Source organism: Antechinus flavipes, chromosome 2 (assembly GCF_016432865.1).
Source record: "Antechinus flavipes isolate AdamAnt ecotype Samford, QLD, Australia chromosome 2, AdamAnt_v2, whole genome shotgun sequence".
In the NCBI taxonomy this organism is placed as follows: Eukaryota; Metazoa; Chordata; class Mammalia; order Dasyuromorphia; family Dasyuridae; genus Antechinus; species Antechinus flavipes.
In genome coordinates this window covers 570,838,934-570,861,978 of record NC_067399.1, presented here as the reverse complement: position 1 = coordinate 570,861,978, position 23,045 = coordinate 570,838,934, and the positions used below count along the sequence as shown (strand labels likewise).

The 23,045-nt window shown below is 34.3% G+C and overlaps 1 protein-coding gene across 2 annotated transcripts; it reads right to left on the bottom strand.

Annotated features, from left to right (window-relative positions):
• Positions 1–624: 624 nt before the first annotated feature.
• ANKRD34C (ankyrin repeat domain 34C) lies at positions 625–17,856 on the bottom strand. Of its 2 annotated transcripts, none has more exons than XM_051981144.1 (4): positions 17,775–17,856; positions 15,844–15,904; positions 14,941–15,122; positions 625–2,762 (listed from the first exon to the last, which is right to left on the bottom strand). In XM_051981144.1, exon 4 carries the CDS (start codon positions 2,721–2,723, stop codon positions 1,119–1,121), a length of 1,605 nt encoding a protein of 534 aa, XP_051837104.1. In that variant the 5' UTR covers positions 2,724–2,762; positions 14,941–15,122; positions 15,844–15,904; positions 17,775–17,856; the 3' UTR covers positions 625–1,118. The 2 variants fall into 2 exon arrangements, with proteins under 2 accessions (XP_051837104.1, XP_051837103.1); XM_051981143.1 differs by lacking the exon at positions 17,775–17,856 and adding an exon at positions 17,303–17,758.
• Between the last annotated feature and the right edge of the window lie 5,189 nt (positions 17,857–23,045).

Here is a 23,045-nt window from a genome sequence, read left to right as displayed (position 1 = left end):
TAAACTGATATTGCCTGAAATGCCCTGGTCAATAAAGGAGATCCTACAGCTAGATTAGCTATGGACATAGGCTCCATTCATTAAAAAATTATCAGCTCTCCATTTGATTTTGACCATGTAGTATACTGAACACAAAGATCCATCAAGCCTTGTTCTGGGCAATTCCCTACATTTTCTTGGACCAAGACACTTTCCAAATGAGAAATTCTTGATGGCAAAGTTGTGTAGGAACTTCACACTTAACCTGCAAAATCCTAGTTTTATTAAAACAAAGGAAACCTTTTATAATGCTGTAATGGTGGGTTTTGGGGACTAATACTACCCTCATTTATCAACTGATAAATCAGGTTTGGGGGATTTGGGTTTGTTATGTTCTAGGGGCTTCATGTGACCTGTTGTATTGCTGAATCAGTGTAGTAATGAGCAATTTTATAAGAGAGCTCTGCCATAGTATGACTGCAACTTATAAGATAATGACATGCAGCATTGCAGTGCTGGAATCTTTGGAAGAGAGAACACTTCCCCTTCAAATTCTTTTAACTTGGACACACAGACCTAGATATATAGTATAGTACATAAGGGTTTTGTGTCAACTTTTTGCACATTTTGACAAAAGTTAAAGCCTCGGTTTCTTGTTAGGCACTTTATAAGTTCATTAGACGCAACATAATTCATTCAGTATTTGAAAGTCTTGTTTTCTTTCTATTTGACAAAGAGAAAATGATTGGAATTACTGGCTCAAATGACTATTTTTGCAATGTTGCTTTCAGAATTCAAAGGTTTTTCATTCAGAACAAAAAACATTTTTAAATCATCTCAAAATCCAAATTACTGCATGGTACAGAGGATCATTAAAAACCTAATGATGGTTTCAGTAGTGGTGGAATAGCATCATTCATATGTGTGTGTCTATATATGTGTATGTATATATGAAAGTTATATATTAATGTGTGTATATGGATATACACATATATGTATCTATTCTGAAGCAGCAATAGAATAACATTAAGGAATTTTTTGCAGCAATGATCTACATTATTGTACTGTTCTAAAAGATAGTTTCTTTAGCAAATTGCCTAGATTTTTTTTTTTTGAAAAAGAATTCTAAAATATAGCTACTAGGTCACAATTTCTTCAAAATCTGACAGTTGCTTCATCTGTTCAACCTGCATAGAATATCTTCTGATAAGCTTCTTTTTGTTTCTTAAATCAACTCTCTTTGGTGAATTTGGAGCAACAGGGATCATAGGTTTTAAGCCACTAGCAAGTGGAGAAGATGGTTTACTGCTGGACCTGATATCAGGAATGGGTGGATTCGGATTCACATTTAAAGGGGGCAAAAATCCAGGCCTAGTATGAGAAATATGATCAAGTAAAAGAGTTCCAGAACCCCGTCTTTCTAACAAATTGGGAGGCCTACGACGAACCGAGCCTGGGGAAGTGCTAGGCACCCCATCAAGAGATTCCCGAGAGCCATTAAATAAAGCCAAATGAGAGCTGTTGAGTTTTTTCCGATCTATTGGTACTTTACCATTATCAAGTGACATGGAATTTGGTGAATCACCACAGAGCTGTATCTCTGAATCATAGTGACCATTTTCTAACCTTCTGAGAGAAGCTGAATCCTTGATGGAGGCTGATGCTGAGGTGGTAATGCTTGAATTATCTTGATCAGCAGGAAGAGTGCTCCTTCTGGCTAGGCGCTGATGGATGGGCTGATTTTTTTCATAGGCTGCTTTCCATGATGCTGGTGCAGAAGTGGATGGGATCTTTAAAACTTGGTCAGTGACAGTGGGGAAGAGAGCAGAGTCTTTGCCTTCAATGCTGTTATTCCTTGAGAGGGGAGCCCTTTTGGAGAAAGATAATTCATTGATGCCCATGATGATTTCATCATCTGTACAGATGCTTTTGGTCTCCTCTTGATGAGAAGAAGCTGCTAGCACAGATGGTGCAATTAAACCCCAGGGTTCTGACTGTAGCCTCTTCAACTGGGGCAAGCGAGCTCTTTTGAGGTTGCCAACTTTCCTGGTGGGTGATAAGGCTTCACTGGGCACCTTGATAGTATGGCACCCACTTGAACGCCCTGAATGAAGGCTAAAGAAATCATCTTCCTTTTCTCTGGGTGGAGATCCCAAACCTGGTGTCTTTAATTCAATATCAGATGGGGACATGCACAAAGCGGGTGATTGCCTGTCTTCCAACTTTGGTGAAGGTGGGATGTTAAGATACTGTTTAGTTGTTTTAGTGCCTGAAGATGATTTATCAGTAGTTATAATGATCACTTCCTTTCCCTTTGCCTTGCAGGCCTTCAGGAGATGTGTCAGAGTATCCTTGTCATCAGCATTAATGGCATAAACCAGAGCCGAAGCTCCAGAACGGTCTTCTAAACTAGGATCAGCACCATTTTCCAGTAACAAGGAAACTACCTCTCCTCCTGCTTTCCTAATGCAAGCATGGATGAGAGCGGTTTTTCCTGATTTATCCTGAATATTCGGGTCTGCCCTATTGTCTAATAGGTATTTGACCATCTTGGACTTACTGATGCTTTGTTGGTCCACATGCTTAGTGATGCAAGCTACCATCAGGGCCGTTTCCCCTTTGTCATTGCTTTCATTGATGTAGGCCCCACCTTCCAATAGGAGTCTAGTCAACCTAAGCCTTCCTAGCCATACAGCCTTTAAGAGTGAATTTCCATCCGTCCTCAGTTCGGTTGTTTCATCCATTTTACCAGATCCAGATTAATGGAATGTCAGCAACCAGACCTAATAAGATAAAAATGGGGAAAGGGGGAAGTAAAATGCAAAGTGTAATGAAATATTACTGCACTATAAGAAATGACAAGAAATTGTGAATACAAAGATATATATATATATATATATATATATATATATATATATATATTATATATATATATATATATATATATATATACATATATATATATATGCTTCTAGAGCACTAGGTCTAGAGTTAAGCTGACTTGGCCTTAAATCTGGCCTCAGATATTTACTAACTGTTACTCTGGGAGAGTCACTAAACCCTGTTTACATCAATTCCCTCATGTATAAAATAAACTAGAGAAAGAAATGGCAAACCACCTAGCTATCTTTGCCAAAAATACCTCAAACAGGGTCACAAAAAGTCGCAATGATTGAAATGACTAAACCCAACAAGGAAATAATATACATGATGACTATAGCAATGTAAATGGAGAGAACAATTAGTATAGTTAAATTAAAGAACAAATAAGACAAAGGAAAATGAATGTTGTAAAAAAAAAAATTATAAGGATAATATTTGACTCTAGAGAAGAAATATAAGAAGAGATCTTCCCTCATTCCTTGCAGAAGTGGGCACTCTATATTTGTGAAATATTGCACATAATGTGAGGATTTTTTAGAATATATTGATAATATTTACTTCTTTTTCCCCTTTTATTCTTTTGTTATTGTTGTTATAAAAGATAATTCTCTAGAGTAAGGGGGGATAAGAATAGATGTAGGGAAAATTTTAGGTGACAAAAAACAATATATAAAACTTTTAAAAAATTATTTAAAAATTAAAACATTTAGGTTTTTTTCATGATTCTTGTCCTTTCATTTCCATCTAATATTCACTGCTTTTCCAGCAGATGTCACAATTCTCTTCTTTTTCACACAACATTCTGAGTAGCTCTATTGGTGCAGTAAACGCTCCTTTTTTTAGGTTGCAAAAAAATCAAGAGAAATAAAATGTAGTCCTATTCACAAGTTTCTGAGAGGAAGATTATCTCTCAGTATTTCTTATCAGGGAGTTATCGAATCCATAAACTCATTTTTAATTCTCTTCATGTCCCCAACAATACATAGGCTCAACATTCTTCAATCATTCCACCAATCCTGAGCCTAAAATTTTTCTTATATAAAATGAGAGATTTGTGCCCATGTACTTCATAAAGCAAGCTTGTTAGTACCTTCCCTGACAAAACCACTCACTAATTCATCTAATTTATACTGGGTAGCATTTAATACTACTCTTGGTCAATTTCTGCCTTCATATTTTACTTTTAAAGCAACCTATGCCATGGGAAGGGAGTTTGTGTCATCTGCAAGGGTGTTTGATCTTGTGTTTAGTGCATATTGTGTTCTCTTTAATACTGTCACCTTGCGGATTCTTCCCAATATTTTTATTATAATGAAAATTCCACTGTGCTATGCAAAAGCCTATTCATTTATTTCATGGGAACCTAGTTTCTTTCACTTAATGCTAGATGACGCAGTTCTGTTTCATTAGTAGATCAATATAGAAGATAGCATCAAATAATCCAATATTTAAAAGCTCTATAATTTCATCAGTGTGGTTATATCTTTTAGTGATTCGGATCATAATAGATTCATAAGGAGATTGTCTTCATAATTTGCAGTAACAACTTTTTTTTAAAAAAATCGTTATGTGGTAACCAGCCTTCTAGTAATTAGCCTTTTTGAACTCAGCAGGCTGCTAGAATCTGTCACCAAGATCATACTCAAAGCTATTCCATCATGACAGTACCTACTAGAATTTGCAGTCAGGGGACTAGCCTTAGAGAACAGGGTCAAGCAGAATGGAATAATGACATAAGAGAATGAAATACACAAAAATAAGATGAAAATATGAAGACAAAGTGAAATTACCAATAAAAATTGGTTGTACTTGAATTGACCTAAGTACAATAAAATCAGATATGGTCAATAGATCATGCATCCCATGTATGATAGTTCATGATATTATTACTTTCAAAATGTAAGTCCTGAAGCACATGAGCTTTATAAATCTTTTAAAGACTTGAATGCTAGCTATGATTAACTGGAATAATTGCATATTTTAATCGTGTCTGATTTGACTGCTCATATAAAGTCCCAGATATGGTTCAACAACAAAATTTATTGGTGATATAGGGAATCTAGATAGACTTTGAAGTCCTCTTTTTTAAAATACAATATTCTTTCTACCATGCCTTAATGAATAATTTACTAAGAAGGCATAAGTTCAAATCTTGACTCTCCTATTTTCTATCCCTAAGATCTTGGGCAAGTTACTTGGTCTCTCTTGGCTTCAGTTTTCTTATCTGTAAAATGGGATCATAATAGTATCTGCTGTACCTACTTAAAGAGTTGTTATAGAGAAGGGAGCAAAGAAAAAATCATTCATTCAACAAGTATTTTTAAATGTCTCCTGTATACAAAGCATTGTGTTGAGTGATGGGAATGGAATTCATACTTTAGACAATATACGAAACCTTCCTTTTATAAATTAGAAGGAAATAAGGCATAAATACATATAACTACTGTGGAGAATTACTTTGAAGAGTGACTTTTCAGCTAAATTTAAATGGAAATAAATAGAGGGAAAGCATTGTAGGTTCTCCCATCCTTTAAAAAAATCAATTTAAACTAACATTTTAATATCACTCCTCCATTTTAATACCCAACTCATTTTTTTAAAAATCTACATTTATTGCCTCTGAATTTTACTTGTTGGTCCTTTTCAATCTGACTTCTGACTTCATGACAAAACTAAAACTGTTCTCTCGAGAACTACCACTGATTTCTTAATTGTCAGGTCCAAAGGCCTTATCTTACTCTTAATCTTTCTTGACTGTTATGCATTTGATAATTCTGATTATTCTTCTCTCTATATCAGCCTTCATCCTCTTTGGGTTTTGAGTTTTGTAATTTTGTTTTGTTTTGATTTTTTCACACTGATCAACTTTTGGTTCTCCTACCTTTGTGACTCCTCCTCAGACTCCTTTAATGGCTCATCTTCCATGTCCTATTCCCAATTCTTTACTTATTAAAAAAATCTAAATTCACTTTATCTAAGCTCTCTATGGCTTTTTCTACTTTCTTTTTTTAATTTAAGCCTTTTATTTTCAAAACATATATATGGATAATTTTCAACATTCACCCTTGCAAAACCTTGTGTTCCAAATTTTTCCCTCTCTTCCTCCCACCTTTCCCCTAGAAGCAAGTAATCTAATATATGTTAAATATGTGCAATTCTATAAATATTTCCATAATTGTCATGCTGTACAAGAAAAAAACAAGGTTAAAAAAGAAAAAGAAGAGAACAAAAACAAAATGCAAGCAAACAAAAGGAGTGAAAATATTATATTGTGACCTATACTCAGTTCCCACAGTCCTCTCTCTGGGTGCAAATGGCTCTCTTCACAAGACCATAGGAACTGGCCTGAATCATCTCATTGTTGAAAAGAGTCATGTCCATAAGAATTGATCATTGTATAATCTTGCTGTCGCCATGTAAAATGATATCCTTGTTCTGCACATTTCACTTAGCATCAATTCATGTAAGTCTCTCCAGACCTTTCTGAAATCATCCCACTGATTGTTTCTTATAGAACAATAATATTCCATAACATTCATATACCATAACTTATTCAGCCATTCTCCAACTGATAGGTATCCACTTAGTTTCCAGTTTCTTGCCCTTACAAAAAGGGCTGCCAAAAACATTTTTGCACAAGTGGGTCCCTTTCCCTTTTTTATGATCTCTTTGGGATACAGGCCTAGTAGAGGCACTGCTGCATCAAAAAGTATGCACAGTTTGATAGTCCTTTGGTCATAGTTACAAATTGCTCTCCAGCATGGTTGGATGTGTTCACAATTCCACCAACAATGTATTACTGTTCCAGTTTTCCCACATCCCCTCCCACATTCGTCATTATCTTTTCTTGTCATCTTAGCCAATCTGAGAAATTTGTAGTGGTACTTCAGAGTTGTCTTAATTTGCATTTCTCTGACTAATAGTCATTTAGAGCACCTCTTCATATGACTAGAAATGGTTTCAATTTCTTCATCTGAAAATTGTCTGTTTATATTCTTTGACCATTTATCAGATAGAAAATGGCTTAAATTCTTATAAATTGGCATCAATTACCTATATATTTTAGAAATGAGACCTTTATTACAATCCTTGAATACAAATTTTTTTCCCAGTTTATTGCTTCCCTTCTAATCCTGTCTGCATTGGTTTTGTTGTACAAAAACTTTTTAACTTCATCTAATCAAAATTATCCATTTTGCATTCAATTATCAATGGATAATTTTGATTAGATGAAGTTAAAAAGTTCATTCAATAATGTACTCTAGTTCTTCTTTGGCCATAGATCTGAGAGGTAAACTGTCTTTCATTCTTCTAATTTGCTTCTAATATCATTCTTTATGTCTAAATCATGAACCCATTTTGACCTTATCTTGGTACAGAGTGTTGGGTGTGGGGTCAATGCCTAGTTTCTGCTGTACTAATTTCCAATTTTTCCAGCAGTTTTTGTCAAATAGTGAGTTCTTGTCCCCACAACTGGATCTTTGTGTTTATCAAACACTAGATTACTATAGTCCTATTATATTACTAATCCTAATATATTACTATATTTGTCCTGTGAACCTGATCGACTACTCTATTTCTTAGCCAGTATCAAATAGTTTTGATGACTACTGCATTATGATATAGTTTTAGGTCTACTACAGCTAAGCCATCTTCAGTGGAATTTTTTTTTTTCATTAATTCACTTGAAATTCTTGGCCTTTTGTTCTTCCAGATGAACTTTGTTATTATTTTTCTAGCTCTATAAAATAATTTCTCAGAAGTTTGTTTGGTGTGGCCCTGAATACCTAGATTAATTTAGGTAGTATTGTCACTTAATATTTAATAGCACTTACTATTTTTCCAATTGATTAGATCTGACTTTATTTTGTGGAAAGTGTTTTGTAATTCTTGACTATTGTAATTTCTATCATTCCCGACTTTTTGGCAGGTAAGACTCTCAAGACTTCTCTATTTTCAAAGTTTAAATTATAATCTCTATGAAATAGTTCTTAGATTTAAATATTTAGTGCTGTTTTCTCTTCTGTCCCTCATGCCTACCTAGCAGACATTTTCAAATAGATGTCTTGAAAGAATCACAAGCTCTACATGTCCAAATCATAACTTATTATTTTTCTATAAAAAATAACTTCTAATCCTTAAATTCTTAGTTATGTTGAAAGCATCACTTCCTTTCAGTTACCACAGCTCAGAAGGCTCATGAAAGTACCTTTCTTAACTTCTTATATCCTTCCTCTTTCCCTTATACAATAAATTTTAAGTCTTGTTGTTTTTATTATTATGTTATCTATACTACTCTCATCTATTCCTATTTCTCTACTCATCCAATCACCATTCCAAGCAGGCCCACATTTCCTCGTCTTGGTTGTTATAATTGCCTCCTATATGGTTTACCTGACTCAAGCATCTCACTTTTCTTGTCCATTCTCTACAAGAATGCCAAATTTTACACCTCTGAAAATAATGACATCTTTATTTTCACATTACTTTCAACTAATAATCTTCTAATTAGTCTCCCTGCCTCAAATCTCTTTCCCACTTTAATACATCTTCCAGTCAACTGCCAAAATGATTTTCTAAAATATAAATCTGATTGTGACTATATCTCTCTATTCAATAAACTCTAGTGACTTCTTATCTCTAGGATCAAATATAAAGTCTTGCTCTTCAGCATTTAAAGATCTTCACAACCTAGATACTTTTTACTTTTTCAGTTTTCTTACAGTTTATTTCCTTCCAAACACATTAAAAACAGCCCTACTACCCTATCTGCAAATATAACACTCTCTCTCCCCTTTCCTCCTTTGGATTGACTATCTCCTCTCCTTGGAATGCTACCTCAAAAATCTCTGACTTTTAGAATTCTTGGCTTTCTTTAAGATTCAGTTCATGTGCTACATCTACCATGAGATCTTTCATGGACTCTCCCCCTCCCACTCCAGTTGATAGTCATCCCCTCTAATGTTACCTTCCATATAATCTTAAATCATCTAGTACGTTCTCATTTATATATTTTGTCTCCTGTGGGTGTCTTAAGGAAATGGACTATTTTTTTCTTTTTGTTTCAATCCTCAAGACTTAACACACTGCCAGATACATAGAAAATACTTATTAAAGTTAAGTAAATAATAAATAATTATTTAAACAAATAAATAAAAATGTTAATAAATAAAAATTAAATTAAGTGGACACTTAATAAAATAATAATAAATGATTATTCATTGATTGCTTGATTCATTCTTGAAAATATCTTTCCCTTTCTTCTCTTCAATTAGTCATCCCATAGTGATATTCCTAACGCATAGATATGACCTTGTAACTCCCCTGATCAAAATACTTCAGTCCCTCATTATTACTTTTGCGTAAAATAAAACTACCTCTGTTTTATATTCAAAGAGCTTAAAAATCTAGATCTAGCCTCCATTTATATATATACATCTATGGATATGTTACTTCTTTTCATATACTCTGTGATTTATTCCTGCTAGCTATTCCTCAAAAATGATATTCCATCTCTAATCTTCATGCCTTTGTATAGATTGTCCATACTTCTGCATCTCAGACTTCTTATTTTGTTTCAAAGCTCAGCTCTAGCATCATATTCCTTATGAGGTCTTTCCTGATTACTTCAATGATGAGATGATAGCTAATGTAAAAACATTCAGTGGTTACAATGGACAATGTTTGATGTGTGTCCTCATGGAGAAATGGGGATCAGGAAAGACCCTAGGTTCTTAAAACTGCATTAGTTAATGGTATTCAGAATGAGGAAGGTAGAAAGGTTATGTAACAACAGAACTGTGAACATTCTTCCCTGGCCAAACCCTATCTAAAGTCTTGTATTACTTTCTGAGCATCTCATTTTTAAGGAGACTGTCCAGAGGTGAGCAATAAATATGGAAAAGGATCTCAAGTTCATGGAACAGAAGAATAAGTAGAAAGAATTGTGGAGATATAACCAAGCAAATAAAGAATTAAATATATTTCTTAGAGGACTTAGAGAACTTTTGTTTGGAAAAGGAATTAGATTTCTGTTTGGCCAAAGAAGAGTAAATCAGGAGCATCAGGTAAAGGGTGCAGAGGAAGATTTAATTTAATGTAAGAAAAAATATTCTGACAGAGAGACAAATAGATCTATCCAGAAGTAAAATGACAGGGCGGGAAGGAGAAGGAAAAAAAAAAACTTCATTAGAGTCTTGAATGAAAGTTAGATGACTAAATATGTTGGTGGTAATTGTCAGTCTACTGTGGGTTGAGCTGGGTGCCTTCTGAAGTCCTTTCCAGCTTTAAGATGCTGTAATTTTTTTTAGTAGACAGTGAAATGAACAGATCTATACAAGTCAAGATTACTGAAAGGACTTGAAGACTGTGTAGAAAAATTACGGGGGGAAATCCTATATTAATATTATTAATATAACTATATTAATAATAATGAAGATCTGTATTAAGGTGATATAAGTGAGAAAAGAAAGACAATAGATGGGTATTAGAGTCAGAAAGAAATTGACGGTGCTTATTACTTGATCAGATTTGAAAAGTGAGGTTCAGGAAGGAGACTAAAATAACTTCTAAGTTTCAATCATGGAAAACCAGAAGAATGGTAGTATTACCAGAAATAGAGGCAGAAACAGGCAGAAATAGAGAAGTCAGAAGGAGAAATAAGTTCAGGACAAAGGATAATAAACTATTAGTCTCACTATTCATTCCACTCCATTATTATCTGATTCTAATCTGTCTCAGAGTTGTTGAGGGTTTTTTCCATGTTTTCATTAAATTTACTCAATTTGCCTTTGATTGTTTCTTAACCAGGAAAAATGCCTGGTGGTGTGTGCTAGAGACAACTTCTTATGAATGCAAGTAAATACATTTACCAATGACTTGGGAATTTGGTTGTTTGTTGTTTTATTTTATTTTATTTTTTTACTAAATTCTTGACAATTTTAGGTTTAAATACTTTTCCAAAGAAATTTGATAAATCCATCTGCATTAGGACACTTAGAAATTATATGTTGAAAGACAGAAATATTTCTGTAAATAGGAAAATGTGGGGAGTTTCCTGGGTTTAAAATCTTTTGTTCTTCATAATATGGTATATGAATTTTTCACCCAGTTACTGTAGCGAAGAAAGGAGGTAGGTAGGGAAAGATGCCATTCTGCTAAATATCTACATACTCAGGATCTCCAGATTCTGAAAAATCTGATAACCACAAACCACGAGTCATTTTACATTCTATTTATATTTGCTTCCTTAATGTGTCCGTTCCAATTGAAATGTTTTAATTGATTAAAATGGGGAAACTTAGTGTGTATGCAGATTCAAATTCTTATCACACTGATATCAATTCAAACAAAAAGTTTCTTGTATCATGTTATTACCTGTTGTTTTTTATTGCTTTCATTTTGTGATTTTCTTTTAGTGACTATCCAACCAGATACACAGTTCTTTTTCTTTTATAGTCATATTCGTTATTATTTTTGAGGCCACCTGCCTATCTCCATTCCTTTCTGCTTCCAATTTAAATTGCTTATCCATATTTTCAGGGCTCTCCTTTCTTATGATCTGAATTTTTCATCTTTTGTTTTTGCCTGTTCTTTTGGATAAGGCCAAGTTTTTATTGCCTGACGAGTGGATGATTCCCTATCCTCACACACACACACACACACACACAGACAAAGAAAAAGGACCGCCTTTTGATAAGGTATAATCTCTCTATTAAATAGATAATTTGAAGGTTCCCTTATTCATTAGTTCTTCAATTCCTTTTTGTTGCAACCCCAGACAGAATTAGTACTAGAAAAGTTGTTGGCTGATTTGGATGACTTCTGCAATTTTCACATTTTCTTATTCCCCAAAGATTATAGGGACCATATGAAAATATTTTGTACTTGCGCTTACTTTTATCTGGAAACAGCTGACGTTAAAGAAAAATATTTTTTACTAGAAGCCTAAGGAAAAACCATTCCTTTTTCAAGATTCCTCTTTGTCATGAAATCTATCCAAAATCACTTCATCATTCCCAAATGTGACAGGAATAAATTATGTGCTACTCAAAGTTGCAGTGCCTTATTCATATTGATGTAAGAATATATTAGGGCTAATAGGAATCACTGTCCCAAAGAGAAGAGAAATGTATTATAGTTTTGGCTCAATTCTAAAAAGGAATATTTATTCTTTCTCCATATTTGAATAACTTCAATTATAGACTGACAGGGCAAAAAGCAAGCATAAGCCAAATGCCCAATTGAATGAATCAAAATTAGCCACCTTAAATTGTTTAATTTTTTTTCTTTTATACTTTCATATTCTTTGAAAACCAAATGACAACACAGGTGTCAGTAGGACCTAAATTCAAATCTTAATCATGCTGCCTTTGACAAGTCATTTAATCTCTCTATGATTCATTTTCCTCATCTGTAAAATTGAGATAATATTAGAAAATACCTAATGGAGCATGAACAGTATTTGAGATTTTATATATATATATATACACACACACACATATATATGTAAATATATATAAAATAATTTTATAAATTTTGAACCATTAAATAAATCTATGTAGTCATATCTCTATAATTGATGACACCCAGGAATATCTATAAACCAGTACTACAAATTATTATTCTAATTTGTTCATAAAAGTTTGGATCTGAAAGGAACCCTTGGGAGTCATTGAGACTAACACTCTCATTTGACAAAACTGAAGTCAAATGTCATTTCACTTCCACACAACTGGTTAGTAACTAAGAACTTATTATTTCCTAAAATATTTCTTCTAATACCATGTATTTTAAGAAAACCATTCAATTAAAATTCTCTAAGTTCTATATTCTCAAATCCAAATGATCTGACTTGGCAAATCAGTTCCTTTCTAGCACCATTCAACACTGTAAATTAGCCAGTGTTTTCCTTCTGATTCCTACTTCTCCATTACCCCTTATAAGTTCCTACCATGTGTTCTATTCTTAAGTGCCCTGCCCTTGTCAAAATGTTGTCTGTAATCTTAACTAAATCATTTCATGTCGCTGGGTCTTAATTTCTTTCTCAAAAATTAGGGAACTTATCCATATATTCTCTAGTTTATCTGAGTTTATCTAAGTTTAATTTCTATATAATTTTCCTTACTTCGAGTAGACTAGACACATTAGAGATTTAGTCTTTTTCTTTACTACTCCCTACAGTGTGATTCTTCAAGTCATAGTGGTGTCATGTTAAACTTCTTTGATTAGTCCATTGGTAGAATTCTAAGAGACTTATATATTCAGTTACCATTTCTTTTTCTTTTAGAATCACAGCACAGAGAAACAATAGAAATGAGGATGGGGAAATGATCTCGCTAGAGTTGGAGATTTTTCATAAATATTTCATCATTAACTGTTTTCAGGATCCCTAGACCAGAGGGGCCAAACACAAAGCCAGCAGGCAATCTACCAAAACCAGATTAAAATATAATTGGGAAATATGTAACAAAATAAATAAAAACTAATAGAATAGGAATAGTGTTAACATATGGGTTTCTATGTCAATATGCTATCTATAGGGATTCTTTCACATGGTACAGTGGCACCCATTTTTTATTAAATTTAACACCCTTTTCTTAAAGAACTGAATAACCAGGAGCATAAGTCTTATTGCTGTTCTTTAATTTAAAAAAATCTGAATCCTGAAATACATCTTAACAAATCTAATGATTATTATAGCAATATTCTTTTCTATCAATCTTGTGTGATGGTATGAAATGAAAACTGTACTGTGAGGCAAGAGACATATGTTTAGTCTTATGTCACTGGCCAGCTACAATGTAGCTCTACCCAATTCACATCATCTTTTATATATGTAATAATAATAAATGGCTAGATCAAATAGCCTCCATGACCTCAATGTAGAGATCTAGATCTTATGTGAATATCTTATATGTGCATTTTGTAGCACTGTATGAATTATCTCATAAATATGAGGAATAAAGAAAAAAACTAAAGGACTTGTCTAATATCACACAGCTAGTAAGTGTCTGAGGCAGGATTTGAACTCAGGTTTTCCTGACTACAAGTCTAGTACTCTATCCACTTAATTATCTATCTATCCCTCCTTACCTCATTTGAAACTATAACAACTTTATGTATAGTCAGGACAATGACTTCAATAAGAAAAGTAATGCAGAAAACAGAAATTCAATTCAATATTTGAAATGACTTTGAATTTAACTTTTCTGAGTTTTAATTTTCTTATCTATCAAAAAGGGATGATAATATTTTCCCTCCCCCTTACAAGTTTATTATATGTAGTGTGAAAACATTCCCTAAGCTAAAAAGTTACATGCATAATAAGATAATAGCATAGGATCATAGATCAGGAGTTGGAAGAGTCCTCAAAGACCATCTGATCTATCCCCCTCATCTTACATATGAAAAAATGAGACCCATGGAAGTTGTGCCTGGCTCAAGATTACACAGAAAATAATCATCAGTGGTGGGTTTTTAATTTAGATCCTCTGATTCTAGGACCAGTATTCTTTTCATAGTACCACACATATACATACACACATATACATAAGCAGTTATTGATTACAATTATATGTACCCATGGATGACATAAACAATTACATCAAGTGTTATTACAATGCTGTCATTGACACTCTGTCAAATGAGGTTTAAATTGAAGTTCTTAAATTGAATTATAAACTATAGATCTTTTTCTTATTAGTGAAATTTTAGTGTCTTCTAATTACTACAATTCTTTACTGAAAAAGATGAGTACATGTAAAACTAAACAGAATTACCTAGGAAAAACTGACATTAATGTTTTATAGACAGAACTGCAGATAAACTATAATAGTTTTGCTTGTGTAATTTGCAATTGTTTAGGTTTTTAATGTGTCTAAACCATCACAAATTGATAGAATTCATCATTAAACAACTGAACTATGAAACCAATTTCTAAAATAGGTATCCAGGGGAAGTATGACTTTATGGTTGTAGTTAAAATAAGTCTTACCAAAATAAATAAATAAATAAGAATCCAAATCTGAGTAAAATCTAGGAAAAGTGGTATGAGATTTAACTATCACAAGAAATTACCTTAATGAACTTCATATCTGGTACTTGGTAAATAACATTATCCCAGAGGATACAACATGTCAACTTTTCCCTTTGTCTTTCCACTTTGTTCTATGTGATCTGAGAAGGGCTCTTCCTTTTAGTACTCCAGGTTTCTAAATTTGTCATTGACAGTAGATTCTTCATTTTTCATAATCAATATGCTATATAAAAAAGAAAACACATTATATGACTCATAACCCTCATCATTACTGAATTTCTGACTTCACTTCTTCAATTGTCAACTCTGTACATTTCACTTTACCATAAGTAAAGGAAGAGAAAAGAAAAGAAAGTATAGGGGGAAGTATGCCATGGTCTAAATCTGATGACTTGTGTGAGCTTGATTTCTGTGTGAGCTTGATAAAATCCTTTTCTTTACTGCAATACAATTCATATGATAATATCATAAGAATTGCATGTGTATACAATCATCAGAAGAACAATGCATTAAGATGATATAATAATGGATCAGCAGGTCTCTTAGTCTTTCAATGATACCAATATTCACATACATGCTACTTTAAATGAAGATAAGAATATATTTACATTTAGAAAAAAACTTCATTTCAGTGTTGAAAAGTGATTAATTCATATGAATCATCATTATTTTTACTGATTGTGATAACATATTTCTATTGTCCTTTATAGTTTAAAAAATTCACATATATCAGTCTTATCCTTTAGCATAATGAACTGGTAAAACTCTGTACAGCTAAGGAAAATAAGACTGTGAGATGTTGAGATCTGTGAAAAGTCACACAAAGTCTACAGTGGTTGAGCTGGGTCTAAAACCAGTTTACATTGATTTCAATCACTGAGCTTATTTTTGGATATTTACTAAAGGAATACATTTAGCCATACACTTATCCTACCCTGACTTACCCCTCCCATTTATATTCCATTTATGTTCCATTCACTGCCATTTTTAATATACACCATGTTTCTGAAACAGAAAATAAAATGAGATATTAATTGATAGATTAGATAACAAGTTTATTTAATAATATTGACTTATCTATTTAGACTATTCACAAACACCCCCAAGAAAATGAAAAACAAAAACTTCAAAGAAATGAACCATGCACTAGAACTTATATGATTTGATGAAATGATCTCAAAGTCTTCAGTCATTTGAACTAGTCATTACACTAGTCATTCTCTAGTGTGCAGCACACTAGAGAATAAGCAACATTGTTGTTTTATTGTTGTTATTTAATTGGACTTTTTAGTAACTGTAAACAAGCAAGTTAAACTTCCACATAAGGAATTATATAACATTTTGGATTAAAAACCAAATTCAATGTAAACCTTCAACTCATTTTCAGTTTTTCATTGCATTATTAATTCGTTTTAAAAACAAAATTCAATGTGACTATGATGAGGCAAAATGGAAATAACACTAATTCTGGAGTTAGAGGACTTATATTAAAATCAAACTTATTACCTGTGTGACATTGGGCAAATCACAACTTTCCTATTCCTAAGTTTCTTAGTGAAAGGGCTGGACTAGACTCTGAAGTTCTTTCCAGCTCTGAATCTATGGACCAAAGCTAAGAAAGACTGTTCAGAGCCCACATAATTAACCACTTCTTGAAACCTAATAGTGCCTTTATGAGCAACCTTTCCCTTTTATGATAATGGGAAGTAGAAGGGAAGAAATAAGAGGGTGTTTATTCAAAGGGTTTAAATATTTTTCAAATTGAGTTTCTTTGCTTTCTTTTCCTTCAATTTTAGAATCCTTCATTAAGTTAGCTGCGACGTTACATGGTTAGGGCCTCACCCTTAAAGTAGGAGAAACTGGATGAAAAGAGAACCAGTAAAATCCTCTGGAATTCCAAGCTTCTCCCCATTGAACAAGGCTGTGTACCTGTCCACGGTCCTGAACTCTGTTAATGATGGTATTCTGTGGGTTTTCAAAGTGTTGAAAGAGGATCTTGGGTGGATCTGTGTGAGTATCTAATGTACTGTGGGTGTCATATATACCTCCCAGAAGGCAGAGTGAGTGGGTTTGTGCCTCTGTATGTTTATGTGTGGGGGCATCCAGGGCTTTAAGGGTTTTCCCAGCCTTTTCATGTAAAAATGCTGTCTTTCATCCTATTGCTTGAACTCTGACCACAATTAAACTAGAAGCAGCCTCTGGGCACTCCAAAATGTCGAGAAAAGAATACTAAGAGACCACCCACACATCCAAGGCATTTACCTGTCTCTTATCTTACCTTTCAGAAAGCTCTCCTCTCCCAGTCTTTATAAAGCCTCCATCCTCAAACAAGAAAAAAAAAAGAAAGAAAGAAAGAAAAGAAAGAAAAAAAAAAAAAACTTCCGGAGAAGGGATAGCTCTTACCTTACTTGGAGCAATTTTTTGGTGAGGCTGTCTTGATTCATACCCTGAGTCAAGCATCAATGCCAAATATTAAATCTTGGGCCAGGTTGGGGAGAGGTCTGAGAAAAGGAGCTCTCAATAAGGTGGGGAGAGCCTGTTTCCTCCCCCACTGTCTCTGCAGATCGCTAAGCAGTGCTTGGGGGCATAGTCTGGCAGTAGTGGGCAGAGCATCGGCTGCTTTCCAACTGCTTCCCCGAGGCTTTGCAAAGGCAGAAGGACTTACCCAGAACTTCTTCTCCACCCCCTCCCCCAGCATTTGGTGAATGAAATGTCGGTATCAGTGACGTCGAATTACTTCCCTTTCCCCACAACTGAGGTGTATGTTGAGAGGTGGGGGAGGTAGGAAGTGGAGCAGGCAAAATGTAGAAAGAGAAAAATATTCCTCAGTTGAGATTCCTTCTTCGATTCTTGCAACGCAAACCCAGTTACCTACCTTCCCTTCCTCCCTCTCTCCCTCTGGTCAGGCTGCTGTGGAGCCGCCCGCGCCACAGAGAAAGCAAAGCTTCTGCTCCTTCTCCCTGAGCCCAGAAGAAAGCAGTGTGTGGGTGTATTGGGGAGGAAGGATGGAGCAGTGGGGGATGTCTGTACCTGCAGCAGTAAGAAACACTGCCTGCCCTCTCTCATTCCCTCAATACTGGAAGTGCACTGGGCTTAGTAATTTAGAATAATAAAAATCATTATTAAATTTTAGGGATGGAAAAGGATTTCATAGTTTCCCATCATTTTACAAATCAGAAAATAAAAATGTAGTCCAGAGAAATGAAATAATTTTCTCAAAGCCACACAATGGTGATGCAAAATTAGAAGCTAGTCCTGGACCCCATGCACCAAGCTTCCGTGGTGCCCAGATTTCAGGGGCTTTTCCTGAGATATATGGCCACAAAGCAGAGTTGGACAAGGATGCTGTTTACATTTTAATTTCTATTATTAGTGATTATGAACATTGTGGAAAGTCCCAGTGACCTAGGCAACTGTCTTAATACTAAGTTGCAGAGCAAATGGCAAGCAACATTGTCAGAAGTTCCTCACTGTGAGTTCCTTAAACTGGTGAAATCATAAAGTTTTTATGATAATTTGTATTTCTTCTTTTGAGAACTGTTTATTCAGATCTTTGCCTTCAATTCCAAACATTGCCCACTTGTTTATTGGCAAGTTATTCCTAATGTTATGTGTATGTCAATTGTCCATCAATTCTAAATGTCAGATTTTTATCAGAAACACTTGAAGGAAATATTTTCCCAGTACATATTTTCATTCTTTTTCTGGATGAACTGATTTCGTTCATGTAAAAGATTTTAATTTTATGAAATCAAAAATTTCTATTCTGCCTTTTATAACTTTCAGTATACTATGTCTTACTGAGAGTTTCTCCCATTCCCAGGTATAAATTATATAATATTCCACTCTCTACTTTTAATGATGTAATTTTTGTATATAAATAAATCATCTATTCCTTTAGTCTTTATCATCATATATGGTTTAACAGACTAGTCTAACTGTGTTTTCTGCCAATCTGTTTTTTCTTTTTTTTCCTTAGCAGCTTCTGTGGAATAAAGATTCAGTCACATCAAGCAGTTTTTAGTCTTGAATTTTTTGCACATTAAATTATCATTCTCATTTGCTTCTAGGTCTTACTTATCCAGCCCATTCCATTTTTCTGTTTCAGCCAATTACAGTTTTGATACTGGTAACATAATTTAATGTCAATTAAAACTAGATTACTTTGAGCCATACTTTTTTTTCTCATAAATATGTGTGACAGAAAAAGATCAAGGAAGTTCTATTTATGGTTCAATTTGATGAGTTTTCAAGACTTTTAGGGAGACTTTTGAGGGTTTCTTTCTAAAGAAACTGTGGACATGCCTATCAATATCTTTTGATTGTCACAGTGACTGAAGATATCCCTTAGATAAATGCTTTTTTTGGAGTCTCTTCAAAGAGGAATTTGAATTGTTGATTGAAGATGCATACAAGTTCATTGTGTTGGCTTGGATTTTAAGAAGAATGGAATTCGTTGGAAGAATATAGATCCTATTATTATTATTGTCATTTTAGAGTTGAGGAAACTGAGCCTGAAAGTATTTGAGTGACTTATCAGGGTAATCTACTAGCATCTGAGACAGATTTGTATTCAAGTCATTCTAACTCTTAAGACCATTGATAGTCATCACAACACTCTAGTGTGGTGAAAGAGTTATCACATTTTTCCTACTTGTGTGGCAAGAAGGAAGAGTTTCTGATCCCTAACTTCCTGGGATCTTTTTGCTTTTTTTCTCCATTTCTAAGACTTGTCTAAAAACATAAATGTGAAGACTTATAGGTTTGTTTTATGTCAAGATATTACAACAGACCAAAAAGTGTTAAAGCTCAAGGTCAAATGTCAAAGGCATTCTGACATAAGTTCATTCATTTGACTCATGAAAAGGCTTCCAAGATGGTTTCATTTCATTATGAAATTGTCACTAGATTGTGAACTCCTTGAGGACAAGAACTGTCTTTTCCTTCTTTTTGTGTTCTCAGTGCCTAGTACATAGTAGATGTTTAGTAAGTATTTTTTAATTGACTGATTTTTTTGTCTATCTTCTAGTCAGAGAAGGAAGATTTTTTAGAAGGTAATAGCTTCACAGAGTTCCATACAAGTTGTACCAAGTTTGAAAGTTAGAAATTTGGCCTTTTAGCACCATGCCTCTTAGAGAAAGGGAAAAATTACATGAACATGGTGTGTTGTGAGGAGAAACACCAAGAGGCTATCATCATAAAATGGGAGAGAAGAGATCTGGATGTTACCCTTTGCTGTTTCCTTGAGTGATTTTGATGATTTTGGTCAATTGGAAGAAGATCACATAGCAGCCCTAAAGTCTTTTTTCTTCTTCCATGAATAGAACTTCTCACAGAATTACAGTACAAGTCTACAGCAAGGAAGGCTAAAAAATTTGTCAAAGAAAGGGATTCAATGGAGTGTTTGGAAATCAAAGTGCCACAAAAGGCACTTAATGACTTTAAGACCTTGTGTTACACTAGAATCTCCTTGAAATGGAGAATTATGCCAATTATTAATGAATCATTATAGTCCTTAATGTGTTTTAGTATTATTTAAGGTCTCTTTTGAGTCTTTTGCATGTTACAAATTTTCTTTGAATTAAAATTAAGGAGGCAGCAAACCAATAAGTGTATTTTCTGAGATAATATGATCACTAATATGGAAGAAGTTGTTTTCTGAAAACCTCTCCATCCAAAAAAAATCTCATAAATAAATATGGGCTAGATATAAAGTGAATAAAGCACAATATATAATATAAGGATACCGAAATCTCATAATGTAAAAACCTTGTGAAATAACATTGAATAATTGTCATATCTCAAGCTCCCCACTCTGTGCCTCCATTCCCTCTTCATAGTCAGCAAAAGAAAGCTTACATGCTTGCACCTCAGATTACATCTGTAGGGCTTTCTGAAATTTTCTCTATTATAATGGCTATCTACATGAGGGAAGAAGAGAAACTAGAGGAGGGAATAAAAAACACAGTGAGGCTCATCTGAGTAGGAGGAAAAGATTTTCAATGCAGAGAGGTAATGGATTAGAGCAGAGGTCATCAAACACTAACAAGGCACCTGAGGACTAAAAATGTCCCCCACTCCCACCCCCACCCCCACCCCGGTTTTTATTTTATTAATAAATTAACAATTAATTAATACATTTTATTAACTCATGAATAGTTTATGTTAATAGACAATAAAATTTCAGCTCCCAGGTCATGTAAAAACAGGCAGAAGGTTAGATTTTACCCAGGCTGTAGATTGCCAACACCTGTACTAGAAGATCAGAGTGAGAAGAACATTTTCAGAAATAGACACTATGCTGATTGCATTGTTTTGTTTGACTTGACTATACTTAATGCATTTGGGAAGGCTTGGGGGTAAGTGAGATATTGAGTTAGTAAATACTAAAAATGATACAAAAGAAAAGGGAGAAAAGAAAGAAAAAAATCATTATTGAAACATTTAAAAGAATTGCTGATCAAGATGGCTGCTTGATAGATGGCAGAATGCCCAGTTATCCAAAAATTACCTCAGGAAAAACCTGAAATTCATATTAGAGCAATTATTATATAAGAAATCCTAAAATAATTCACTAAGTCATTTTTACCCAGGAATTCTATCAAAAAGTCCCTTAGTATCCCATAGATAAAAGGAAAGGAGGCCATCCACAATGCTAGTACCAACACAGGCAAACAAGCCTACAGTCTACTAGTATGCCCATGGTCAAATCAAAGACATTTGTGGCCTACAGACACCACTATCTGAAAGGGGAAAGAAAAGAGAGCTCCTTTGAAAAAATCCCAAGGCAATTGTAAAGCCATTATTAGAATCCTTTGGGGATCCATAGATCAGCAGTAATCAATGTGGATTTGACAGAGACTGGTAAAAAATTGACCGACCAGATCACCCTCAGAACTCTGAAGTTCCTAGCAATGTGCTTTGAGATGCTGTTTAGTCCTGGAATATCCAGTGCTCTGAAATTCATAGATCCCATCAAAGAAGAAAAACACTGAAAATGTCAAGAAAGAAGCAGTTCCAAGTATCAATGAACTATATTCAGGATCACACAAAATCTGTCACTTTCTCACATTAATGAGAGTAGACCTTGGAATGCAATATTCTAAAAAGGAAGAGAAAGGTACAATTGAGAGTTATAAATTGGAGTAAAATGCTATAAGGGAAAAAATGGATTTTTAGTGGAATAGAGGATGTTGACATTTCTGATTTAAAAACCAGAGCTTAAGAGTTAAGATGGAAAAGAGAAAACAGATCTTTGTCTGAGCTCCTCCTGGCTTCTCTCAGATCAACACCAGATCAATTCTTTAAACAAATTTTGGAGCAATAAAACCCAAAAATATTTGGAGTGTAACAAATTTCTAGCAGAAGATAAGGAGGTGAGGATGGAGGAGTTCCAGCCCAGTGCAGGTGCAGTGCAGGGAGACCCAGGGTGAAGAGATTCCACACTCTGAAGGAATCTAGTGGGAGACTATTAGCCAAAATGCAGCAGTATTGGTTACTCTGTCCTAAGTCAGAAGCTGGTAGATCAGCAGACATGCTGTGAAACATACAACACAACTACAGAAGAAAAATAGTGAGCCTCTGAACCCCAGCAAAACAAGTAGGACCTGGCCCACCCAGCAAGGGAAGGAAGCTGACAATACTGGCCTCAGGGCAGCATGAAGTTACTGACGCCTGTAGAGGAAGCTGGGGACAATCTTCCCTTTGCCTTAAGAACACATCTCAACCTTTAAAAAATGACCAAAAAAGAGCTTTGACATAGATAATTTTTATGGAGACAGAGAAGAACAAACCTCAAACCCTGAGTACACTAAAGGCAAAACATCTCCAGATGAAGCTTCAAAGGGTGATATAAGTTGGTCTCTATCTCACAAGGTTCTCTTGAAAGAATTCAAAAGGGATCCTAAAAGAGAGTTAGAAAGAAAATGGGGAAAGGAAATGAGAGCTCTGGAAAAAGAAAACAGAAATTACTGCAGTAGAACCAAGATGGCAGAATAAAGGCAGGAACTTGCTCAACCTTTCCCCTACACTGCTCCAAATTCCTTTAAATAATGACTCTATCCAAGTTTTATAGCATCAGGATATCAAAAAAGAGAGAGTTGAAAATTTTCCAGCAGAAGGAAACTTAGAATCTCAGCAGAAAAAG